Raw genomic sequence first — 27943 nt, forward strand, 5'->3', positions numbered from 1 at the left:
TATAATGAATCTTGAAAATAACACCAAAGTGTCACTTTGGCTCGTGGAAGTAGTGAAGACCGACCAAAACTTCCATCCCCATCCCTCTGCAGGTTGAAGCCCAAACTGGTCCTCACAGAGACAGAAATACTGGAACACAGACGTGCAGAAGATAACTGTCGGTGACTCAACATCGGCTCAACATGAGCTCCAAACACCCCCCGTCCCTTTCTAATGCCTCCTCCCTTCACAAAACCTCTAATGTTCATACCAGGACTTCCCATAAAAGAGACCGCGCAGTAATGACGCGGTGCCTCCTGGCACTGTTAAAAACAACATCTCATACAGCTGAATTATAACAGCCTGGAAAGGGCAGAACAAAACCAACCCCAACGATGAAGGCCTGTGGTGTAAACGGAGCAGTAAAAGGCGTTGGCTTGACCATAAACTGGTTTTGACATCTTCTCCAGTATTCAGCTCGATGGAAAACAATAAATGTGGAAAACAGTTTTAATTAAATCTGCGTTTTTTGGAATCATGAACGTTTCATATTGAATGTGCATCATATATGAAAGGCATTCGCTGCATGGCTGCAAGAAACTTTAACGTTCCTTATCGACTGATTGGTCGATTGCTTTTCAATTAAGCGATAAGTCTTTAAAATGTCAAAAGATAGGGACAAATGCCCTTTAAAATATCCCAAAGCCCAAAGTGACGTTGTTAAACGGTAGATCTTTCCTCCCAACAATCCAAAATCCAAAGATACTCAATTTATTACAAAATAAAACTGAGAACAAATCCTCACATTTGAGATAAAACATTGTTTGATAAATGACTTAATTAATGAATTATCAAAATGTATCAATCAAACTATCATTTTAGTGCCAATTTAGATCTTTTTCTGCTTTAATTCACAACAATATACAGCATGTTTTTATAGATGTCTCCTGTATTGCTACTTGATCACCGATTCCAACTATTCCATTAAGAATGAGGAATTCCACCAAACAGATCATTTTAACCCAAAAAAATGTAAACAAAAGTCCTGAGGTGATTCTGATTCTTAACAACTGTCCATAATGTGCCAGTTTCTCTGCCAGCAAGTGTTTTAAACTGTATTTATACACTTAACTATTGGTATTTATCTCATTTTGGGATCAAACTGTTTAAATCGTTTTCTAAGTATACCCCTAGATTTACTCCTACGTTTCATTTTCTGGCCTGACCAAAAACCCCTTTGTTTATTCAGAGAAGCACTCGCTTCATAATCGAATCACAGTTTTTGTAGGATGAAAGCTCATTTTGCACCACAGCCAGGACCTGGGCGTCCAAACAACTCTGGCACAGTCCAGTGCTGCCAAACAGCCCGTTGGCGAGGCGAGAACCAGCTCTGGTGTGAAATGAGAGGGTCACTGGCAGACCAGCAGGGCTGAAGCAGCAGGTACGCCCTCTACTCCGTGTCTGTCGAACAGAGCAGAGCTGGCACTCTCTGAAAACAGTTATTCTGCACCATTAAGGCCCCGGAGTCTGCAGGTTTTCATTCCAACAGTGGCTGATTCTGCTGATTAGCAAGTCTCCATCCAGGGAGGAAGAACTAATTAGTGAAATGAGCTGGATGGAATAAAAGCCTGCATACAGTCAGGCTTCAATGACACCAGGATGAGAAGCGCTGCCGTAAAGAACTGGAGCACCAAGATTGGATGATTTTGCACAATTATGTCATATCTGACCTAAAAAGAAATGAAGCTAAAGAGAGATTTCCTCTGAATTATAAAACAGCCTCAACTCTACCTGCGGTTCCAGCATTTTCTGATTGTTTACATCACAATTTCAGTTTTTCCATCCACATGCATCACAAATTTTGACCCCATTTAGAGAAAGTCTGCAAAAGAAAATGTGAATGAACGCCTGTTTCCATCCACTATCATTACACACAACACATCCTCCTACATAAACGACTGATTGTCAGTGAAAATGAAATGGCAGTTGCAGCAAAACAAGCGACAGCCGTACTGAATGTTTATCCTATGCTCGCAGTTGTGTTACTTTTAGGGAACAAAACTACTCATTTAGGTTTAGGAGGATTGTGAATTGGGTTAAAGTATGTACCTTACTTACTGTATGCAACTTAACTTGTGTATGTATGCATGTCACAAATGTAGCTTAAGTTATGTTATGTACTTGACATATCTGAACTAAGTTAGGGTTGGTGACAGTCTTGTTCGTGTTTGACCCATCCATCCATCAAAACCTCCTATTTATGTGGACTTGGTTGCTGCTCTTATAATTGCTACAGCCACTAGAGGTCGCAACCTAACAATACATAGAAATAAGGGTCATAATAAGCTGCTTTCACAGGCGATCTATGTGGTTGTTTTTTCTGATGAGGACGGACTGGTCATGCATTTTTTGTGACCATCAACTTTTTCTCATACAATACCTCAAAATGGCCATTAAAATACGCTGATGGAAAGACAGCTACTGTAGTAGGTCAGTTAATCTATTCATTGATCAGCAAAACTTCCCAAACTGATCAATCAAGTCCAGCATTCACTGATTTAAGCTTCTTAAATATGAGGCTTTGCTGCTTTTTGTCATCTGAAGATCTTTGAGTTCTGCAACGTTAAAAGATTAATAATAGACAAAGACAATTATTAGTTTCATGTAAGGATGCACAATATTGGGACATTTTTATTATTGGTCATTTATCGTATCTATATATGAAATGTATACACATATTTCTCCACACTCTGCTGCAGTAGGTGGCAGTATGCACCTGTAAGCTTGGTTTGCAGTCCAGCAATAAGAAGCAGAAGAAGCAGCAGCAGCAGCAGCAGCAGCAGCAGCAGCAGCAGCAGAGGTATATTACATTGTCTTTGCTCACTACAGTTTAGCCTCTTACCCTCAGGTGTGAGGAAACTACAGGTTACAAACTTCTTTATTAAATATACAAAGGTGAAATTATCAGTTATCTTATCGGTATCAACCATGAAAAGCAGTTAATTATCGGTTATCAGTATCAGCTGACAGAAAAAGATATTGTGCATCTCTAGACACTCTCTGACCATGACTCTTACCTCTAATGTATGCTGACCATTTATATGCAACTTTTAATTGCATTTGTTTGATGTGAAAATGATTAAAAAGAACAAACAGCCTGTATTCAGAAGCCATACATGAAGTAATACTCCAGCACATGAGCCCCACTTGATGTCCCCACAAACTCCTCATAACACCAAGATTATCTTTACTTCATTGACTTTTTGAAGGAACAAAAGCTGCATTTGTGCATAGATAAAAGGCAAGTATTAACAGCACCATATTTAAGATTTTCACAAAGCCAACAATATCAGCACTTAATGTTACAGCTACATTACATTTCTATTGTTCTGGGTGAAAATGAAGCTAAGAAACTAAATCCTCCTCTGTATCGTCCAACAGGTGTGACCCTCTGTCCCCGTCTGATACAAAATGTCTTGGGATGAGAAGCAGCAGACATGTAGGAGTGCATTTTTTCCACACAGGAACCTTGTTTTCTGCCAATTTGACCAGAAAATGCTGTCAAGGGCGAGAACAGAGCAGCCAGTGTTTCTCAGGAACTCGATGTCTAGACAAAGCGGTAGCTGTGTTGAAGCAGAACTCGCAACCCCCTCGACAGCACTTTCTTCACCCACTTCAGTCACGACCTCCAGCCCCCTCCCAGGGCAGAGCACTCCGGTTCACCCTGAGCAGAATAGCACGAGCATCACACCACGGAGAACATAAAAGTGGAGCTGGAGAGGAGGGATGGGTGTTTGCTATTGCCGTTGCCTTGGAGAGGAATGGCGAATATGGGAGCACAAAAAACGCAGATGGAGTGCTGTAGTAGCTGCTGAATGCTTGTAAATTTAATTGCCTTCGCTACAATGCATTACTGTGAAGCCATCAGGGAGAGAGTAAGTCGTGCTGCAGGAGGTGTAATCGATTAATGGCTGCAACGGAAAAGGAGGTAGAGGCCCTCATTCCCACACTGACTCAACTAAAACCTCCAGCATTCACCAACGTCAGGATTCAGTGATATTTACAACAACAGAAAATATGCTACAATCTGTACAGTTTTTGACATTTACTGATTGGTATGAGTGCTCTTTTAAACCACATCCCAGTTCACATTTGAACAGATTCACTAGTTTTCCATGCTCATATCATTTGGTGTTTGTGGGGGCTATGTCCAAGTTTGGTACTGTAACAAATAACATGGTAGCAGTAAACCGACCCGTGGGATTTTAGTAGCAATTTAACCACAAACAGGAGGATACAGGTGGGAACTGGTAGTGAAAATTTGTGGATTATAACCAATGAGAAATTTTGGTGAGTAACACCACATTTTGAAACTCTATGACAGTGAGAGTTATAAGAAATAACCTCTTTGTTTTTCCATACAGAATTTTGGCATAATCACAAATTCAGGGTTTCCATAACAAATTAAGAGGCTGCTACTAGCTGCTAATCAGTCGATTATTTTCTCAATTAATCAGTTCGTCGTTTGGTCTATAAAATGTCTGAAAATAATAATGAACAAACTGTTGATCACTGTTTCCCAAAGCCCAAGATGACGACCTCAAATGTCTTGTTTTGTCCACAACCCAAGATTTACAGTTTATGTTCATAGAGGAGGAGAGAAATCAGAAAATCATCACATTTAAAAAGTTGGAAAAGCAGAACTTTTTCCTTGAAATATTACTCAAATCGGTTGATAGATTAATACAATAGTGGGTGATTAATGTATTAGTTGACAACGAATTGATTCACTGATTCATTGTTGCAGCCTAGGGTTGGGTATTGATAAAAAAAAATTTAAAAAAAATTGACACCGGTTCCTGAACGATACTTTTTTTAACACCAATTTTATGAAATCCGTTTTAACAAAAGATTACATAACACGTAGACGTGGTGAGGCCCTCCTTTGGGCGTAACCTTGTGTTTTCCCTACATGCCGTGAGAGCCAATCACCGGCACTATTAGATCTTGGCACAACAAGCCATTGCATGCTTATTGGCTCACTGACTCTAATGGGATTAACTTAATTTGGTACTGAATGACAAGACAGTTTTCTGGTTCTTCGAATCAAATATCACAGCTATCCATTCAATTGCTGTCGTCACATTTCACTCAAAACCACAATTGTGAACCTGATGGTGGCACTAGAGGAAACATCAGGGAATAACAATAGGATTCATCCTCTGGGTAACATGAATGTCTGTACAAACTTTCATAACGGTCCATCAAACAGCTGATGAGATATTTCAGTCTGGATCCAAACACTTTCTACCATTGGTGCCGCCTCTCCAACATCCTGTTCTCACTCAGCATCAACCCACAGTCCCGGATCATTCACATCCTCCATTTTGTAATGACTCAGCGCCGTTCTTTGACATTTAGACAGGAGCGTCTCTTCCACTCGCAGCCTCTCACACTCCTCCTGCATGGTTTCACACTTGTTGAGACTCAGTCGCCATCTTTCTGTCACCATCTCACACACAAGATCGGTGAATCTGCTTCTCGGCAAACCCTTCTCTAACACACACACACACACACACACACACACACACACACACACACACACACACACACCTGAGGTGTTAGACTACTACTGGGTGGGTGGTTCAGTACATTTTGCTCAAGGGCACTTAAACAGGTATGATCCTGAACACTTTAACCTGTTCGATAACAGCTGCAGGCTGAGAGACTCTGAAGTACCTTTCACAGGCATCTCTCTTCCTTTTTCTGTCTATTTAAGGCTTTACTAACAGCACATGAAACATTACTAAATCATTAAGAGATGAGTTCTTCTGAGCACAAAGGAACGAAAATTAAGAATCAGGCCCTCGTTTCCGTTTGCAGAAATGAAAGGACGTTATTAAAAGAGCTGAGGCGTAAAAAGCTGCTTTCATTGTTGGCAAATTGCTTTTCAGGAAATCAGTTTCAGATTGTGATATCTTTTTGTAAATGACACTGCACTCGCTGTTTATTCAAAATGTATTCATATTGAATGTGTTGCACTTCCAAATTGCACCGGTGCACTTCCTTGGGTCCTCAGCAACACACCTGCCAGGTGTGAAGTAGATCGGATGAACGCTTATCGATATATGCGATAACTAGAACGTAATACATTTTCAATACTATAAGGATTAACCCTCCAAATAAAAAGGTGCAACATGTACAAATTATTGATACATTAACCAAAATTATCAGCAGAATGTGAAGAAGTAACCGTTTTGACGTTATACGGTCTATAGGATGTCAACTGAAGATAGCATGCTAACCAGCTAGCCCCAGGCATCCAGCTCCAAAGCTCTCCCAGCCCAGGCCACTAGCTGCTTGGCTAACCGAGCTAATGGCAGCTACTGTTAGCAGCAGTTAGTGGTCAATCTGTTGATATGCAGCCCCCTATTTTGAGTATGAATTCGACAGGTGGCCAATTCTTACATATTTCACCTTTAATTTCGAAAACATGATGTTAAGCTCTGACAGAAACCCATTTAAACCATTCAATTAGACACACAGTCAAACAGCATTTTAGGCGCATTAAACCTCCTTCAGAGTGTCACTTGTAACACCAATACAGACACAGCGCCATAGTGGGCGTTATTCTGCAATTTCTCATTAATTGCATCTTTTCTCATTTTGACCTCAGCTAATAGCGGTGAAGTCGTATCTGCTGTGAGCTCCTCTTGCTGCAGCTGGAAAAAAACGCCCACGCTCCTCTCTGCTGCCTCTGGCTACATCAGCAGCAGGTTAACAGGCCGAGCACATAACCACAAATATTGTTTCATGTTCAGAAATACAGGAGGAGAAGAAAGGAGGATAGCACTGAGAAGATGAAAAAACTACACAACGGTGTCCCTCGTATTTTTAGTGTTCCTCTCTCTCTCTCTCGCTCTCTCTCGCTATGGTAACCTGAAGTCGGCCACTCACAGCTGCTGCTCTCATTCTGCTCCAGCTGAACACCCACACTCTATTAAACGCTGTGTGTATGTGTGTGAGAGAGAGAGAGAGAGAGACACACACACACACTCACATACACCTAAAGGCAGTGTGTGAGTGTTTGAGTGAAAGAGTGAGAGTGTAAATGGAAGTGAGAGAGTGAGAATGTGTGTGTTTGTGTGCGTATCTACAGTATGTGTGTGTTCAATATATGACAGCTATCATCGTATCTACCCATTTTATTTATACATAATCACCACATCACGGGCGTCCTGCCGTCAGTCAGTCAGTTGCAGCACAGCAGCAACGTGTACAGAAGCTGAACAAAATGGCAGTTAACTGAAAGAGCACCTGCTGGAGTCGAGCAATGTGAAGATATACACTCAGTGAATACTTTATTCATCGGTGTGCGTTTCATTTACCCGCCACTTCCAGCACCGCCGTCTGTGACTTTGCGCCTGACAAACGTGAGACTGAAACACAACTCTGGTTATTTCCTGCGCTTGCTAAATGCTAACGGGAAACGTTTATGAACTGCGGCTCGGAAATGTCGTTGCGCACACTATTTTTATATGCTTGTGCATGAAATAGTGAAGATGGCACTCAGGGGTGCTCATAATTTAGGAACAATACGACGATTATCTCTCAGTCAAGTTAGTTACAACTCTGGACAAATGCAAGATTGACAGCAATGGATTGATATTGATTATTGGCTATTAGCTTATAGGCTTGTGTTTACATTGCTCAACCAAAAGTGTAAAGTATAATGAATTGTAAAGACTAGTTTCTAATTTCCATAATATCTTATTAAAGCCTCCTAGTTTTCCTCTCAAAGGGCACCAGATTCATGCATTTAACTTTAAAATGTGCAAAATTTGGTGCGGTTGAGCATCACCAAGGTCAACCCGCCATAGTAACAATAAACACTAAATATAATACAGTTTAAAGTTACATTATGATGGTTTTTATGAAACATCTCCTTTTCAAATGTTTATGAACTTCCTTTTACTACATTCTGCAACATGACATGGGTGAATCAGCTAGTTTATTCTCAACAGCTGTATTCATCTGAAATCTTTTCCTTGTTCTCTCGCCACATGTCTTTCACAATTATCTGCTTCCTCTGCTCTATTTCAACTATCGACGATCCAACCAACCGACTGACTCTTGACATTAAAAGGAGCGTTGTGTAGTTGTGCATTGTGAAAGATCCTTATTGACTGAGTTTTTTATGCCTTAACAAACTCTCTTTGTTTTCATGTTTGAATAAACTGAATAAACAAAACTGACCTTAAAAAGGACAACACAATGTCATACTGTTTTACTTTGTTTATATTTGGCGGACCCTGCCACCTTTCTAGCTTCAAACAGTGTTCTGGGACCTTATTTTCCTCTGAGAACAGCTTGTTTATTCAGTTATGGAAACAAAAAATATTTCTGAGTTTGTTATTACCTCATTAATATTAATATAATAATAAGTATTAAAATTCAGAATTTGAATTTCTTCTCCAAAACTACATAGTGCCTCTTTAATAAACAAATCAGGTCAGCTCTCTGCAGTTCAGATTCATGCCTCTCATAAGAGGAATGACTGAATACCTTCTACAAACACTCAGTTCTCAGAGCTCAGAGTTTTTGCTCCGGTAATTCCTTCACACCGGATCAGTTAAGGCGAGCAGAGTTGACTATTTCTGTGTTTGTGTCACCATCTCTTATTTCATTCCCAACCTCATCACGTGGAGCTGCAGTGTGTATGTTTGTGTGTGTGAGTTAGAGTGTTCATGACGCTTTCAGCTCACATCAAACAGCGCCCATGTCATCAAATCAACTGACCGAGAGACCCTGAGAGACAGAGGGAGGAAGGCGAGAAAGAAAAGTGGAACGGGGAGATTTTGGACTCGACTGCATCATCACACAGAAAGAGCAAACTTGAGGAGGAGGAGAGGAGCAGAATGAATAGAATCAACACAGTATATAAAATACAATAATGCAAACATTGCCCCTTTCAAAATTAATGGCAAAGTTTTGGTCCACGTGTCCTGGAAGATTGGACTGTCTGGCATCTGTTTGTAGTGAAGTTGTCGCACAATATTTCGCCCTGTGTTAATGTAATGTTACCATCACCTGTATGTACAGGGAGACCAAGATATGGTAGTTGAGTTGTGAAATACAGCAACTAAGGGTGTCATGATTTCGATTCTAGATCAAAAATCGATCGGAATGAGCTTTCAATTTTAATCACTGATATCAAAAACAGGATCGGTGATTCAGCCAGTATTTTTTCCTCAAAAAAATACTTCAGAGACCACACAGCTATCCTACCAGCAGCCTGCAGCTGAACTTCCAGACACCTGTGTGCACGAAGACGATCAACTGACTGGTATCAGTGCGTCAGAGATGTTGGGTTTATTTTCTTTTTCAGAGATCCTTTATTGATTTGTTTGAGGAGAATCTGAATTTTGCAACAAACTGAATTTCTATCTTTTGTTGTTTCTTGTTGAATAACTGAAGGGTGGACGTTCTTTGTTGAACTCTGGAATCTTTATTTTCGGTGAATATTATTCCATCTTGCCGAACCTTAACCTGCAAAAAGCCATCAGGATAAAGACAAGCTGTTGTTTTTATGTTAATGACAACTGTCAGGCCCCAAAACCAACGATCTGTTAATTTTTACTAATCAGGATGAGACTGTCTAACAATAGCAGAGCCGTCAGCACTTGAAAAAAATGTTTTAAATCAAATCCAATCGTGGATTTGGAGAATCGTGACACCCCAAACAGCTATAGTCTCAATAAAATCCTACCAACCTGCTCATGTACAGCTGTTACCGTCAAGATATTAACAAAAAAAAATGCCATTAAACCCTGTCTAATTAGCCTCACTGACAAACCGGGGCTAAAATAGAGACTAGCGTCTCTTCCCCTCTAATTAAGACGCCACAGATCTGAACAACAACATCCAAAGAGAAGTATTTTTTTCTTTCTGTAGCCTTAAAAGCATCATGAATCAGCAGGGACAGTAAAGCTACAGGGTTTTACAGGAAACAATTAGCTGATTAATCATTTACTCAACAGGAGAGTCTTATCAATTCAGTGAAATCAGACATTTGTTGTTGATATTCTTGTTTTGTCATGCAAAAATGTCCAACACTCTCTGGTTCCAGCTTCTCACCTGTGAGGATTTGTCACTTTTCTCTTGAATTTCATTCATTTCAAAAAAGACGTCAACATGGGTCCTAAGAACTCATGTCGGGCTTTTCCACTATTTTATCAGCTAAACAAGAATCAGTTAAACTAATAATCAACAAAATAAAATAAATCACATTATTTCCTCCTTCTCTCTGCACTCCCACGTACAGTAAATAACTAACAGCACTGTGGAGGTTTTTCTGAAAGAAGTCAGCTGCCAGAAAAACCTGACACTTCATTCCTCCCATGCTTGATTTTATTTTTGACCCAGAAACACAAAAACATAAAGTCAGGTGTCCGACTTCACAAGAACATCCCACATTCCCTGAATGTGTGTGCGTGTGAGGAAACAGGCCAGAGATGACTGCCAGGGTTGGGGGTTCGATTCCCAGTGGAGACCAGCCATGTTATAGACGTATGCACTCTGCAGCACTGCGAGGCACTTAAGATAAAAGCCTCCACCTAACGGCATATGTTATATAATTATGCCAACAATGAGGAGACAGAGGGGAGGCTGAAGAGTGAAATATAGGCCTGTATAGAGGGGGAGGAGGGGGGTTACAGTCAGAGAGGGAGGATTAAGAGAGAAAGAGTGAGAGGGATGGTAGCTATGACCTACTTCTGAAACACTTCACCAATCGCTTCGTTTCACACTGAAGATTTTTTGCATGCAGGGGACACGTACTGTACATACAAACGTAACCTACAGAGGAGACATACTGTACAGAAAAATGATCATATACATACATTTAGACTGCAAAGGCCAGTTTTTAGACATGCAGTCAACCTTAAGGTGCTCTCAAAGATGAAAAAATGAATCACAGGAAATAGACGTTCCTCAGGCACTCTTAAAAGGCTAAATTAAGTCAAAGCCTTTATGCAGTCAGGCATATTAATGCTTTAAAATGCCAACCACAGTATTCACGTAAAACAGATGGATCACAGCTGACACACAAAGATAGACATATTGTTCGCATGAGCATCATAAACGAAAATCTAAATCATCAGCAGTGTGATACAGTCCCATAAACAGGTGTCTTTAAGACTGTTGTTTATAATTATAGACATTTATTTCTCTTTTAAAAACTGGATATACTGAGGCATCAAATTTGAAAATCAGACGGGCTTCTCTCTTCAGGAGACCAAGTGAAGACTTTATAAGAAACCTTTTCTCCTAATTCTGCCTCAGAGTGCTTAAAGAATGATTCTTTCTAAGAAGAAGAAGGAACAACGGCATTTCTGCTCTGATGTTGTTGTTGTTGTTGTTGTTGTTAAGACTGCAATTCACATACTATTGTTTCATAGCAAGGTTTCGGACAACTAAAAAATAATATAATGAATAATCAAAAGATAAATGACAAGTCTTGTGTACTGCGTGGAAGCAAAACAAACAGCTTGTACTGATGTATCAATACTGCAAAAAATGAGTATTGAAACCATTTTAAATAATCTGTATAGACATTTAGCGATATTTCAATATTTTTGACAACCCTACTCTAAAGATGCACTCTCGCAAATCCATTTTCACAACAGCGGGTGAGCGGTGTGTTTGTTGTTAACTACGTAGCCTATCAGGAGGTGCAGAGTGAGGGAAGATTACCCACCAGTTAATCGATCGTGGAAGGACCAATAAAAAAATAAAAGTAAAAAATGTAAATAGGGCTGCCAAATGTGCTTTGGTGGCTGTAAATATACCTGAGCAGCCTGTCCAAGTAAAGTCTATGTGTGGGAAACACTGATCACCTCGGGCTCTGGGAACTAGAGGTGAGCTTCATTAACATAATTTTCAGACATTTTATGGACTAAATGCTTTATTGACTCATCGAAAAAAGCACTGACTGAGTCGTTGATATGAAGCTGCATATCAATGGCTGCATCCCTTCATACATTACACATGCATACACACACACCCACCCAAACACACATACACATAAACGCACACTAACACACACTCAGACATGCTCTTTCAACTCTGAGACAGTCTACCCCTCTGGGATTGGTCCCGTCTTCTCCACTGACTGACAGCACTTCAAAATCCACCCCACCACACACACAAAAAAAAGACTGTCATAAGAAACCGGCTCTCCAGAGACGTCCACTAACGGGCCGTACCACTTCTCCTGAAACGGGGGAGTCGGAGGTGGTGGTGGCTTGAAAGTAAGATCGACTCTCTGAGTCTTTGTAGCCTCATTCCTGTCATGTCAGTGGGTGGCGGTGAAACACGAGCCTGGGAGCCTGTGAAGGAGGGTCCGGGTTGGGGGGTTCTGGTTGCTAGGCAGCCGTCCGATCAGAGCAGGATGCTGATTGGCTTGTGTGTGTATCTGGAGAGAGTGTTAACCCAAGAAGTGTTGAACTGATTTTGGACCGTAAAAACAGGGGGGAAAAAAAGAGGAAGACAGACACAGACGCATGTCATATTGCAAAAAGGTTGTCTTTGACCAATTTGTATTAGATTTGCAGATTCAGATAATTATGTGCTCTTTCTGGAGGCTTTTCAAACCAAATTGTTATTTCAGCACAGATTTACTGGGCAAACTGACTTAGCCATAGTGGTTTTGACTAAAAATCCTGCCAACACACACCCTACCAGGGCCCCGACAGAAAAAAAAAAAAAAATTGCTTCCTCATCCCCATTTCATTTCCTATATCTCGGAAAAAGATGGGTCAGGTGTGGATGATGATAATACTGCCCAGTACTTTGTTCAGTTTGAATAAAATGAAAAGATTATTTCCTGTGATCTGCAGGGTCACAAATTTTGCACAGCACATGATTGAACTCAGTGGGGAATCTTTCCGAAACATCCCTCTGTATCAGGGAGGAAAACAAGAAGGCAGCTTCTTGTGGTTCGGGGAGTGCACTGTGATTTTTTAATATATTTCGGATTAGCCGTGCAGCCCGGAGAGAGGGAGAGATACAGCAAGAGAAGGACAGAAATGCAACGATTTATGTGGAAGGAGAGAGAGTGCCAGAAAGACAGTAATGATGAGCAATGAGCTGCCACACCGTCTGCACAAAGAGATAAGACGACAGATAGAAACAAAGAAGCATTAAGCTACAGAGAGCAACGCTGAATGAAGGCGGGGTGTCCAAAAAACAAAGAGTTACGGGAACAAAAAGAGATGAACAGAGATAAAGAAGAAGACAAACATTGCTGAGTGTGTTTGTGGGGAGGAGGGGGAGCTGGAAAAGCCCAGCAACAGGGCATGCCTTAAATAGCTAGATGGTCCGAGATAACGTGACGTTGGAGAAAGCCTGATGGCTCGGGGCATGTGTTGTGTTGTACTAAGCATGTACAAGCCCAGTGCTGACAGCAGCTCCATGGGCTCTCTTAGTCATACGGCAGATCACATGACCTCCCGAGGAGGCCCGCTCGCATGAGGCCGGACGCTGGTGGGCAGAAATGCCGACCGCCTATCTGGATTCCCAAATGCCGCCGTCTGTGGGGATGTTACCCCAATCCACCTCCAGAGCGGCACTCAGTCATTGTAACAGAGAAAACCCATTTGTTTATGGTTTATTCAGGAGCAAAAGCACTGAATGTTTTTACCACTTTAAGCATGCAGCTGGTGCCATGGCAGTGATACCATTACTTCATTTTACCGGGATAATCTGCTGATGGCAGGTACAGATACTTATCAAGCTGAGCCGGACCACAAATGGACTGGAGATGCAACAGTAAACCCATTAAAAACATGGTGGTGCTGCACATCATCTCTCAAAGATACAGAGACATAGGGATGGGCGACATGGAGCCTGACCAATAGCAGATTTTTGGGGCCATTGCCGATATTATGGGGTAAAGAACTGCAATATCAACATATGGGCCGATATACACACATTTTTTGCAATGATCCCTCAAATGTGGTTATTAAACAATTGTGATGAAAATATGTGACGGAGGCAGCGTATTTTATCGATTAACTATAAACTTTAGTCTAAAATGTATTAATGTTGTGAAAACATTGTGGTTTGGTTAGGTGTAGGCACAAAAAATAAAAATACTTGGTTAGTGGATAGTGGGAGTAAAGGGCTTACTGGTCAGTAAATTTAAACATCTAGTTGCTAAAAGGATAAATGTTTTTCTCAGAGTAGGTGGAGAGCAAACCAGAGCTAAAAAGGAGAGGAATTACATCATCTACTGCTCATCTACCACTACTTAGCAAACTGGTGGCCTTTTCCCCCCAGTTACAGACATTTACTTCTTGCCGCTGTTTTAATGGTAGAGGGTCTTTAGAATATCAAGGACATTTAAAAGAGCTTTAAATGACTTTTTGAGATTTTCTCCTTTCATCCACTGAAGAGGCTTTACACACAGTTTCTTTGTAAAGCTATTTCTTTGTAAATGGGGAAATTAGCACTGGCCACTGGCCAAAGGCTTAATCTTGGTTTTGGCTAGAGAGTTTATACAGCTTTAGCCGTCACTCAACGCAAAATCGACTGTTTCAAAGCAGCTACATTATCTTAAAAATGCACCTTAAATCTATCACCTGTTGATACAAATAAAACTGATTTGTTTCCTGGGTAACGATGCAGTCTCCAAACTCCCTCTGAAAGGACTCTTGGCGCAGAAGGATGGGTGACTTGTGTAGCAGACAGCCAGTAATCATGTGATATCGCTGTCGTTTGGCTAATCTGCTTACAGCCCCCTTTCTTTTTCTCCAGGATGAAACCTGATACGGTAGCTCAGCCAGCTTTAGCCACACGCTAATTAATCTGCCGCACCAAAGCCTCCTAATAAAACCCCGACGCCACAAACAATCATTGTACCCTTGCCAAGCCGCAGAAGTTTGGTCCAAGCTTTTTGGTGTGGGAGCACGAAAGTTGTACGGCGGGGGAACTGGTAGTGTGGAGATAGTGGACCAACACTAAAACTGCCAGGGCTGACAGTTCAGATCCCTTTGTAGCTCTTTGCAACACTGCAAGGCGCTTTGGAAATGCTGACTAATAAGGCTGGTTAGCTTGATTTGTGGTTTGATTTTTTAAAAAAAGGGGACAGCATTGTGCGGTGACATTGATAGCCCTGCAGCTGGTGGCCAGATGATGCTTTTCTTTTGGCTATTAGGGTGTGATGGGGGGGTGGATAGAGAGCTGGATGGGGGGAGTCGGCTTAATCCTCTCTGTCACACTGTCCCGCTTTGTCAGAGACGATATCAGGCCTCCATTTTTACCCTCTCTTCCTCTCCATCGTCTTTGCTCCCATTCAAACCGACGACGTGGCCTTCTCTCACTCTAGATACATTTTTCTTATCCCTTTTTTATTTCTCTCACCCTCCTTCATCCCCTGTTCCTCCTCCTGCCTGTCTCTGTCTCTTAGGCTCTCGGATGGGGCTTATCAGCAACAGAACAAACAGGCTCATTGTGTTGTGCAAGAGCCGTCAGGGCGCAGAGAGGAGGCTTGTTTCTTTAAAACCTGGATAGGATATCCATTCACAGGGGAGATGGGGCTTGCTGGGCTTCTTAATGCCAGCAGACAACATGGGTGCGGGTGGAACGGAGACAGACAAAGACACAGAGGAGAGGTGACATCGGGGCACAGACTGTCCCACATTTAAAGAATAGGAGGCAGCAAAAATCATAGACGATAGGCTGATGAACCTGAATGAAAAAGAAGAAGAGGAACTCTGCAAAAAAGTGAGAAAGCAAGTATAAAGATTCAATGTCGAGGTCGAGTGAGGTAGAAAGAAATGTGCCGTTCAATATCACCACACATAGGCTCAATCACAGGGACAACTATGGAAGCAACCAAAAGGTCACCGCTTCGATCTCTACAACATGTGTTCAGAGTGCAGTGGTGTGTCTTTCTGCTTCGTTGTAGTCCCAACCCCGAATGAGTTGCACATCAAAGCACAGCCCATCAAAAAAAGCCTGAGAGGACAGCCTTAAAGTAGAGCGTGGACAAACCGAGGCGCCGATCCTGACCTAAATACACAACTGCATAGAGAGAGAGCGACATGCGAAGAAGGTTTGTTCGGAAATAACTCGGCAGGATGAGCAACCTCAAACGTGAGGGCGAGACAGGGTCTCCAGGACCGGAGTCATCACTTGTGCAACGACAGTATTCAGTAACCACAGATCAATACATCATCCTTTTCAGCTCATCCCAGCCTTCATCGCTCTGCCATAATGTAGGTCGTATACATGCACACATGTCAGAATCTCTTCAATCATCAGGGGCAGTAAATGTTCAGACAGTTGAGCAGAAACAGATTCATAACGTATAACTACACAGTTTGACATCACTAACAGCAGGTTATGTATTTTGCAGAACAGACCACATAGAGAAGACTACATGTAATGAGAGATAGTTCACCTGCAGACTGTGAGCTGCTCAGTTCAACACTACAGCTTTTATACTTTGGCTTCAATTTCTTACAAGTTTGCTGCAGGATTACTGACTGGTGTCCCTACCGAAGACATTTGTAAGGTTTCGAGGTTTGGAAGTCGGCCTGGGACCAAGAAATAAGAAGTTTAATTTAGATAATGATCTGGATTGTGTATTTCTGACTGCATTCCAACCACGATTGATTTCAAGTCGTTGTTGAGAATCATCATGAGTTACATTGGCAGTTCTGCCACTTCAACTAATTCAAAATGTTGTGATTGAAACTGAAAGTTTAAGGATTCGGAAAGTAAATGAAAGTGTTAGAAATTTAATTTCTTATTCTCAGCACAGAGATGCTTTCTCAGCATCAAATTATGGCTAGACTTATGAGCTATGTTCACACTGCAGTCAAAATATGATTTGTTTCTCAAATCAGATCTAAAAGATAGAGTGTCTGCACAGTTATTTGCAAGTAATCCGCTCAGATTTTTGTGTCCAGACAATGCTAATATTTCTGCATTTGTTGCTATGGTAACGACGTAAGCGTCAGTAACTGCATATGCTTTTGACACCACTTTCCAACACAGGAGCATGACTGAGACGCATCTGTAGAAATCAGATCTGAATCACATTTCAAACCACCTCCAAATGTAGCTTGGATCGAGTCGCTAACATTGCATTTCATGTTTTGTTTCTGCTGTCCAGACTTTCTAAAACAAATCTGGATATGCAAAAAAACTGTTTTGGGCTGGTTATCTGAACATAGTCTTAAGGTTTCTAAGCGGGAAGTGCCTGTAACTCTATAATGCTTTGCCTAAACTGGATCAGTGTTATCCAAAGCATGATCAAGCAGACCCGAAGAGACCACACCATCAGTAGATCAATATATCAATTTTAGTTCCCTGAGAGATGGTAAAGCAACTTCATCACAAAAACAGAAGACTACAATCCACAAAGGTCCTGTAACAGGAAGGCTGTCTTGTAGTCATCTCAGAGAACGAGTCGCAGTTTCTAAACCACTTCTCAGGAGGGGAAACAAGGCTTGAGGTGGGCTAAGAAATACCACAATATGACAGTGAACGACTGTAAGAAAGTTATGGCAGTAACAGAAGGGAGTATGTAAGGAGACGAACAGGAGATAGAAGAGGTGATGGTGGTGGGAATATACAGATATGGGGCTGTTTTGCCACCTCTGGAGTTGGACTCCACCCTGACCGAAGAGAAGAACCGCTCCATACACAGTTTTGCAGTGATAACCTGGAGACAGTTCTGAAGGATTTCCATGTTTTCCACGCTCAACTCTACGCTCTACTTCAAATAAAAGCAATTTCACCTTTACCTCAAGCAGCATCTACTTAATTGGTTTTCAATAGTCGGTGAGGAACAACAAGAGCCAGAACCAGTGACTGCAATCATCTGTTAATCACTGCTAGCTAAGCAGGTGGTTCTGGGTGGACACAAGGATTTGATCACACTGGCCGTTCTGGCAAGAAACAAAATGCTAACCAGTTTCTCAGCCGGCTCCCATTCAACAAAGGCAATTAGAGAGACTGCTTATCAGCGGGTAATTACAAAGAAAAGAAGGAAACAGTGGGGCAGAGTCTTTCATCGTGATCACACAAGTGTTCTGCACATTTCTGGGAAAAGGCCACCGACTCTGATTTTGTGATATCGCATTCATTTAGCAGCATTCATGGCCATTCATCATTCATTAGACCAATACCGACTCAATTCTGGGTCACAATTACAGACAATCATCTCATCTCGAGCCTTTCACGAAGGCGATCTGCTCTGAATAGGCTGTGTTCGATTTAACCCAAGATGGCGAAGGCTTGGCTAATGACTACAGGAGCATGTTGGTGTGTTGTCTGGACTCACCCTCAGGGCCTCTATGACCAGGTCGCGGGCTTCCAGCTCTCCCTCCATGATACTCAGCAGTGTGAGCAGCTCTGGCTTACTCAGGTTATCCATGTTGAACTCACATTTCTGCAACACAGGCCAGAAACAACATGTCAGAAACATACAGTACAATCAACAGGTCATTTTCAAAATTAGGGTTTCGTATAAGATACTAATCCCTCTTAAATACCCATCAAACTGTTTTCATGAAAATGAGCAGGCTTTTAGAGCTGAAACTAATTATTTTCATTATCGATTAAACTGCAGATTATTTCACATTTTATCTAAAAGAAAATGTGAAAACTGTAAAAAAAAAAATAAGTCCAAAGTGACCTCTTCTTTTGTCCAACCAACAAAGACTCTTCATTTACTGTCATAAATGACAAAGAAAAGCAGCGAATGCTCACATTAAAGAAGTTTGAACCAGCAAATGTTTGACTTTTTTAAATCCATTAATTGATTATTAGTTGGCAATTAATTTTCTTTAAACAACTAATCGATTAATCAACTAACCGTTGCAGCTCCAAAGAGAGTCATAAATTGCTTTTTTAACTTAGTCTTTAACTAGACATTGCCTCTGTTAAATCAAAACATTATGTATTGTGTTATACTGTCAAAGACCTGTGTTTATAAGGAGACATTTCACCACCACTGATGTTTGGCATGCTAGCATTTAGCATATTACCCAACTGTTCCTCCATCCATAGCAAGAGCAGCTCATCATCACAACAGGTGACTACTTGCTTTAAATAGTAGATGTCTCTCTGACCTGCACAGCTACAGCAGGGGACATGCTCAGAGCAATTCAAGATGAGTCTGCTGATATCACAACAACCACTTGATAACATGTAGCAGCGGTCGCTAACTATTGCTCAGACTGAAGAATTGTGTCCATTTCAAGTTGACATTTTGAACGGCTGGAGGCTCTGGATGAAACGTAATTGGATCATGCTCTTGGATTTCATGAATGCCAACCAAAATTCATGGTTATCCATGTCACAGTTTCAATGACATCTCACTTTAGACCAAAATGTAAGACTGTCCAACCAAATTTGGACTGTCATCAACCTACTAACTAACCAAGTGGTCCGCAGCCATGACACTAACTAAAACCGACACTACTTAGTAAATTTGCCACTGCCTATACATGATGAAGTACAACCAAACATTTGACATCTCATCCAATGTTGCATCTACATTGTGTTGACTCCAGCAGCAGGAAAAGTTGCTTACATGACAAATACACCACTTCCTCCCAGTCACCAACTGGTCTCATTAATTGCAGCCCTCACATTAGGCTAGATGTCCCGTCCTACCTCGAAGCTATTAAGGTCTAATTACATTTAGCTAGGTCATTAAGCACCTATTTGGTCAGTAGCGACCGCAGGGCTATCGGGTGGAGATGACTGTAATTGGGAGTGACCAGACCACTTCATGCTTCCCCTCATGTCAATTAAAAGCTTTTTCCGGTCTACTTATGAAAGAAAAATGACCGTGTGTTGCATCTGTCTTGTCTATTCATGGGAAGAAGGCATGACTTGTTTTGGGCAGTCATGCTGATGAAGTCAGCTTCATCTCCAGCTGTCTTATTTTATCTGGCTTTGAATCCGGTTTTCTGTGTAATTAATGTTTACAGAATAAGAAATTACTGTGTTTTGGGGGATTTAGAAGGAAGCAAAAAATGTGTCAACTCAATATGACTATTCCTTTTATTCGTTTCGCCAATTTAAATTCAACATTAGTCATGTGTCCTCTCCAACAGCACCTGCCGATCAAATGTAACTCTGGATGAACCCGTTCAACTACAATGACTTGCATTTGACCAGACTTTAAGACAATTTTTGTTTACTTTGATGGCTGCCAGGGCTGTGCGTAATCATGTGTTACAGTTTAAGTTACTAGTTATTTTGGAGACAAAGATTTTAAATAATAAACAGAAGGTTAAAAAGAATCATGGTCTATTATTGTAGTTTTACCAAGATAGTATATATAATCTGTGAGAAATCTGCTCCCTCAGCATTGAAATGCTTCTTGCATGTTAGTAATGACAATAATTTATTGTGTATGCAGTAGACTTAAAATGATTAGTTGATCAATAATAATTAGTTAATCATATTTTTCAAAGCAAAAATAGCTGGTTTAAGCCTATGAAAAGTGAGGATTCTTTCCTCTTTTTATATCTTATAATTGAAGATTTCTGGGTTTTGGACTGTTGGTAAGACAAAACACAACATTAGGGCTGCAAGTAGCAATCTTTTTCATCGTTGATTAATCTGTTGATTATTTGCTCAGTTAATCAACTAGTTGTTTGGTATATAAAATGTCAAAAGATTATTTTAAAAAATGTCAATCCAAGAGCCCAAGATGACCCCCTTAAATGTCTTGTTTTATCCACAACCAAATCAATTTACTTTATAGAGGAGTAAAGAAATTAGTAAATATTCACATTTAAGAAGCTGAAATAAAAAAAATTTAGACTTATATTTCTTTAAAAAAACTACTCAAACCAATTAATCGAATATTAAAAAGCTTGAATTTAATAGTTGCCAGTTAATCCATTAAACTTTCCAGCTCTGCATTTCATTTCCAGTAGTGAGGGGAGTCTTTCATTAGTCATTGATTTTTAAAGAAAAATAATTGGTTCCTTGTAGTACGTTTAGGTTTGCGTCCACATAAGAAGAATAAAATTAGAGTTAAATAATGGTTTGTACAGAAATGGGTCTCAGAAGAGTCGCTGTGAGACTCAAAGCATCAGAAATGTTACAGAAACACGGTTTTTCTGGAGTAAGGATGTAAAATTCAACAACAAACCAAGAGCCAATTTTTCTCAAGACAGCATGAATTTGGGACAAAGCAGTGACTCCTATTCATCTCCGATTCCTCAGAGTGAGACAGCTTTTGTTTACCTGGTCACATCCTTGAACATTACAGTGGCATCTTGTCAGTCGACATTCCAAAGCTCGGCGTCAAATTGTTGTTTTAGGGAACCTTGAAAGGGATCATTCAAGGCAAAACCTAAGTGAGGAAAATGAGCGAGATTCTTGACTCTACAGTCCAAAAAGAATGATGTAACTTCACGTAGAGAGGCCGAAAGATAACACTGGAGCTCGGTGAAAGTAGAATTTCCAATAACCGTGTTGGCGACTACTGCAGCCATCTGCTGAGAGAGCCACATCCAGCTGCATTACCAATATCTGGAAGCTTTTCACCAGGCTATTTGTTCAATAAACCCTTAATAGACCAGAGACCAGGGAGGCAAATGGAGGAAGCGAGGAGCGGCTCGGCCTCCGGAGCACATCAGCCGGATTGGTACCTGTTCATTCCGGTGACGTTCGCTTGTCAGACGGCCATTTAGGGCTGATTTACAAGCCCACATCAAAACCTCAGCCAAGATTATTCCATTTCATCAGCGATTCCCACATGTCTAGAGAGGTTCAACGCACAGAATATGACTTTGATGTCGGTGTGAGATTTCACCACGCTGCTGCCTTCTATGTGTCCTTTATACGCTCCTGTGATGCCTCACAATGAGGGGGAAAAGTTCAGGATCAAACAACAGGGAACAGAGGTAGTCAGTCCACATGAATAAACAGCCCAACACTCTCTTTTTAAAAAGGTTTTCTCTAAAAATGGGAAGTTTTAGCCACAAAAATCATGTCAGCCTTCATCAAGAAATCTGCTTTTAACAAAGGAAGATTTGTGCCTGCTCACTCTAATATGGGTCTTTTTCTTCTCAGAACAAGGAGCTGGAAAGTGTTGCGTCAATCACATGTTTCAGTTTAGTCAAACCACGTTTTTATTCTGATGCCATCACGCCAAGCCTGGAAATAAAAGCCGGAGAGATTCCAAGGGATTGATTCATCCTCATCGAGCCTTCCAATCGATCCCCGAGCCCCCTTTTTTCCCGGCAGCATTTTCACCGTTCAGAGAATTGGACGACTCAGGGAGCCTTGATGGACGGCAACCCTGAGCCACGCTGTCCTGTCACGGGGCCTCGGGTGGTGGGTGAGGTGAGCTGAGGCGAGGGTGGGGGTGGAGGGCTGCTTCTCCCTGGCATTTCTGCACAGTGAGCAGGTGAGGGAAGCGAACACTAATTTGTTCCATGAGCCGTGTGCTTTGCGCCAAGGGCACGAGCAGCCTGGCCGGCACTCAGAGGCTCGCTGTTAGCCTCGGTCCACTTAATGAGGCCTGTGTCATTTCACTCCGAGCCACGAGGGATGGGAACTGCTCGCCCTGTGCAAGTTCCTCCACTGTGTTCTGCTGGCAAAAGCTTTCTTTAGGCCTGTAGGTTTCTCACAGACTCATGTCCTGTCACTGCGAGCACAGAACTGTGTGATATGACAGCCTGTGAATGGACGCCTGTGAGGGGTTACCAATGGTTACGAGGGAAATGCCACCAAGTTGGGGGAAATATTGTTAAATAAAAGGGTCAGTTACCATAAAATATAGAGTCTTGTGTGAGCTTACAATGCAGACAGTTTTGATTTAATATGTGCAGGTTTTGCGATATCTGTCTCACACCATTAACAGTTTTTAAAGGAAGTATATCTGATTTTAACTGTTAGAAGTCTATTGGATTATAGGCCTTTAATTAGCACATCAAACTGAACCAAACTACTAATACATGGCGAAAAAGCACCCTTTTTGTTTTCTGAGCTTTGCACACCGCAAGTGAAGGCATCAAGCAAACCGACATCACTTCACAACTCACAGCAATGGCCAACCTGTTGTTTTTGTTTGTGATTATCCTGTATTATGACAAATGAAATAAAAACTGTCAAGACAATGTGACAAAAGTGATTTAGGATGAGTAACCTCAATTGCTCCCTGCACAGACGATCTGTGGGATTTACCTTCAGGGAACTGAAGCTGTTATATCCATCTGTGCTCTCTTCAAATCCACCAGACTACACTAATACAAAACAGTCATTTTACCTCACAGAACATGGGAGTTGCTGGTCTGCTGCTGCCTTAATCAGTTTGTTTATATGGTCCTCACAAACTTTGGTGTTTTAGCATTTTAATACATCTTAACAGACCAGACCAGACTGGAGCCCCAGGACAGTCAGCTGAGATGCAAAGTCCCAGCCTTTGAATTATATTCCCCAGATGCAAGGGAACACGCTTGTTTGGTACAGACCACAGTACACAACAACATTTACATAATTATTTCCATATTTTTCTGTAAAAATGAAACGTGAAAATTACCATTCCCATTCAAATTGTGACTTATATCGCAGTCATATCACATTTTTACCTCTGCTAACATGAGGCAACCAAAGTCCTCTGTGACTGAATCAATTTAGCTGATCTGTCTCATCATGGTTGATACCTGATCCACTTAATCGGGTCAGTATCAGTACCGATAGCAATCCACCATATCGTTGCAACTCCAGCTGCGAACACCAGCCGTTTCTCCTCCATTGTATAAGGGTGGCGTCATCAATCTAAGAGACAAATCTCCCAAAATCTGGACAAATTAAACCACAAATGTCTCTGCATCGTTTAATAGCACATGAGGTAATTAAGAAAACATGTATTTTCTGTTATTTGGGTGAACTGATCCTTTAACAGCTTGTACAATTATACTTAATCTTCTCTGATGACCTCTCCGACTTGTTTACATGGTCATTTGAACCGCCAGTATCTGAGCACAGACATGTTGTTGTCAGGAAGAAGAAGCGGTGACATTACAGCCACTCATGCTAATGGCACTCCTCCAACATGGCTGCATATCCCACATAATCACTGGTGACCACGCTCAGGCTTCCATTACACAATACTCCTGCCAGACATTGAAGAAAGGTCTGAGGATGGAGCTGAACGGGAAGCTGGGCGACATTTAAATGCCAGAACCTGGATCGGTTATCATGACATTTCACTTATGTTTTCCTAACCCTAACAAAGTATTTTGTTACCTAACCCCAACCAAACAGTGACCGAAAACAGGAAGCCAACTGAAAATAAGTGAAGTTAGTGTAAAAATAATAAGTGAACAGTATAGATGAGAGCAGCCACAGGTCACTTTCCTGTCGCCAGAACGACCACGCCCCCCTTTGACTGAAGACAAACGCTGTGAAAGTGCTGGCACCAGATTGAAAACAGCTAGTAGCGACGTGCCTATAAGCCGCTGTGTTGCATGTTTCATGTCAAACAATAAAAGAACCCCAAAGGTTCTGATTTTATCGACTTCCCCAAAGAATGACAGACAGTAAAAGAAGAGATCTGTGGCTTTATGTCGTCCACAGAGAGGATGAAAAGGGTAAACTCTGAGACCCGGCCAGTTAATACGCATCTGTGGCAAACAACTCATCCCAGGTTAGTTAATGACGCTACTGAGTAAATGTGCCGATTGTGCCTGCAGATCAACGCGAATCGATTAAGATCCTTTGCAAAGTTGTGACTACAGTTTTTCCTGTGAAAATATAAATGCCTGAACATAAAACACCTGCTTTTGGAATGGAGTTTGGTTTACTAGTCTGTCCATTCGACAGAACACCGGGAGCAGAGTATTTTAGTGTTAATAATTTACATAAATTGAGCTGACCTTCCTTCTGATAATGAACCGTTTAAACAGCATAAAGTAACGTTGGAAGTGGAGCTAAAACCGACCCGTTTTCACCTCTTTTACCACAAACGACTGACAAACAGAGACAATGGTTCTGCTATGCCGAGGCAATGTAATTAGTCTACAGTAAAGTCGCTTTGGACAGATTACAAAACAGCAAAATAAAGTGTCTTAATGACAGAAAAGATGATAGATAACAGAAAAACTACTTGTACATTTGATAAGGTAGATGTGTATGTCAGGTTCGTTCACTCTGATGGAGACTGGGACTGAAAGGACACGCATCATCCACTATTTCTTTAATGTTTTCTAGGTGGCGTCGATGGTCCATCAGATTTGGGCTGCTAATAGCTAAAAATCCATTCGATATTTTCATTTTATGCTATTAAAATGGTCGAGAGTCTAGAATTTGTATTTACCTCCAGACAAATTAGAGGGGCTGTTTGCACCCAAAAGGGGGCTGGGGCATGACACATACCTGGATGGGTTGCTCTCATTTATAATATGTTTTAAACGGGACGCGAACACCTGTCTCCCGAGTGGGAGTCCTGCACTTATTACCCTATTCAGCCACCATAGCTCGCTCCAGATGCAGACACCAACACGGCGATATCAGATACACACTTTGTTAACACCTTGTTTAATCATCTGGCTCGTGTTTCTTGTCTTCTTGGGATCGTGTTGCCGAAACCTCAGATTTCTACTTAAAAAAGCTCAACTCATGATCTTAAAAAAAGGAAAAACTACAAGACATGACTGTTTTCATTTAACTTCCACAGAGCAGGCTGTAAACATGCTGTGTGCCACACTAACATATATTATGGTAAATGGGTGGGAGGTGACCAGCAGAGTGCCTTTCATTGACCTCTGACCCCTCCCTGGGCCATGAGGGCCAGCCCTTCAGAGTCTTCACAAACGAGAAACTTCCCCCACCTCAGGCCAACAACAGAGAGTCTGACAGGGGTGAGCAAAGAGCAAAGAGCTTTATTTAACCACGGCAGGCATGATGATGGTGGAGGGGGTGAGGAGAGGGAGTGCTTGGAGGCGGAAGCCCCCGTTCGCTCGTTGGCTGGAGCCTGCAGAAGGAAGAGTGTGCTGGCAGAGCGGCGGGTGAGCTGAGGAGGCTGCCCTGCCCGGCCAGCTCCCATGTCTCTGGAGCACCTGTTCACCTCGACGCTAAATGTAAAGTAGCCTCCAGGCAGTTCTGAGCGCGCTCAGAGAAGGGGGGCTGGCTGATATGGTACTCCCAGCTATGCCAGCTGAGTCACTGAAATTAAGACCAATTTAGAAAGGTGTCTGGTGAACAGGGCCTACAACCCCCCACCTCCACCGCGCTGCCTCTGCCCTCCATCCACCCCTGCAGCTCTTCTCCCACCTCTTTCTCTACCATCTCCTCGGCTCACTGCTCAAAACCTACCCCCACCTCGACACCCACACTGCCACCCACCCACATCAGGGAGCGTGGCTGCTTTCTACTCCACACATTCACACCAGCCCACCTCTTCAAATCTCACATCCAAAGAAGTGCTTTTTCTGTCCTTGTGTTCGTGGATGTTAAAAAGGGTTGAGCTCAGCGGACCAAAACTCGTCCACGTCACAGCTCCATAACAGCAGGGTGACAGGTTGCATCGTGGAGCCTGCTAAAGGGAGAGGGGAAGGTTTCGTGACCTCCCGGCGGTCGGGGCAACAGATTGATCAATTTGCACAGAGGAGCTGAGTGTGAGAAATCACAACCAGGTGTGTATAAACAAGAGAAGCCGGAACACAAAAGCACCACTTTTAAAGAACTACGTCTCCTCGCATGACTCGTCTTGAGTCACTCCTGTGGTCTGAACATCAGTGTAAAGCAAGGACTCGCAGGTCTGTGAGCAGAGCTGTTACAACCTATGGAAGCCTGTGAGGATTCATGGAGGACTGATTGGTAGAGCAGGAAAATAATACCATGAATAAATTAACCATTTTCACCACAATCAGCTGAATGTCATTTGCAGAACATCTATTTAAAAAAAAAAATAAATAAATAAATAAATAAATAAAAGGTGAAATAAAATGTTTCCAGCCTGGATCATTCTCTCAGTTTTAACTCTCCTGCAGCCAACCAGACAGCTCGCTTTAAATCCCTGCGTATTAACCCATTTACTGTAACACACACACACATATATGAGCTACAACCTGTGTACCCAGCCACGGTTTGTCTCCGATCAGACGCAGGATAACGTTACAACAGCGGGATGAATGTTGAGGGCAGCCGGTGGAGGCGAACAAAAGAATCCACTATAACGCTCACATGGAAGCAAACACACCATCGTGTCTGTTTCGGAGCATTTCTGGCTTATTTATCAGCCTCAGACCGACACGAACCCCTTGTTTTTCTCCAGACGGTGACGCCAGGCTCCCGCTGGCCACCGCTGTTGCTTCACGAAATAGATGCGCACCGCATTTCTCCGTCTTTTCCCCGAGCCCCCCTCACCTCCACACCGATAAAACACCCGTGCAGCCACCCTGTTCCCTTCCACCCTCATGTCTTACCGTGTCGACACTTCCCAACACGGCGGTTGCCAGTGTTTGTACCGGAGGAGGCTGCTCCCCGCTGGCTCCCTCCGACGCCATCTTCGTACTGTAGCGGTCTGCTGGAGTGAGGGCGCATCCGGCACTCATTAACTATTGCGCTGCTGAACGCGAATCACGCCACGGACGGCCATCGAAAGGAAAGAGAGACGAGGTTTGACAAATTGGAGGAGCTGTGTGGAAAAAAAAATAGAAGAAGAAGAGGAGGGGAGAGAGGACGACAGGTCTCCGCCGTGAAAAGCCCACAGCCGAGTGTGCGGGCTGCAGCGGGGGAGGCGGGCAGTCTTGTAGGCGTGGACCGACCGACGCGTAAAATCCAGATGCGAAGCGCCGGTGCGCTCCCAACTGGAAAGGAGGTGCGTCCCGGCAGACTGATTGACAACAGCATTTGTCGGCCTCTGGAGCTATAAAATAAGCCGCCGAGTGGCTCCCAAACTGGGGCTCAGGGACCT

General features: G+C 42.3%; 1 protein-coding gene across 2 annotated transcripts in view; it reads right to left on the bottom strand.

Annotated features, from left to right (window-relative positions):
• Positions 1-27743, bottom strand: part of cttnbp2 (cortactin binding protein 2) — a 92369-nt gene extending 64626 nt beyond the window's left edge. The window contains exons 1-3 of one of the 2 annotated variants that reach the window (XM_073471334.1): positions 27453-27502; positions 21262-21370; positions 18335-18442 (exon numbers count right to left, since the gene is read on the bottom strand). In XM_073471334.1, coding sequence (XP_073327435.1) covers positions 18335-18427 — 93 coding nt within the window. In that variant the 5' untranslated portion in view covers positions 18428-18442; positions 21262-21370; positions 27453-27502. Of the gene's footprint in view, positions 1-18334; positions 18443-21261; positions 21371-27452 lie in introns of both variants that reach the window. The other variant, XM_073471333.1, reaches the window with a different exon arrangement.
• Between the last annotated feature and the right edge of the window lie 200 nt (positions 27744-27943).

Source organism: Pagrus major, chromosome 8 (genome assembly GCF_040436345.1).
Source record: "Pagrus major chromosome 8, Pma_NU_1.0".
In the NCBI taxonomy this organism is placed as follows: Eukaryota; Metazoa; Chordata; class Actinopteri; order Spariformes; family Sparidae; genus Pagrus; species Pagrus major.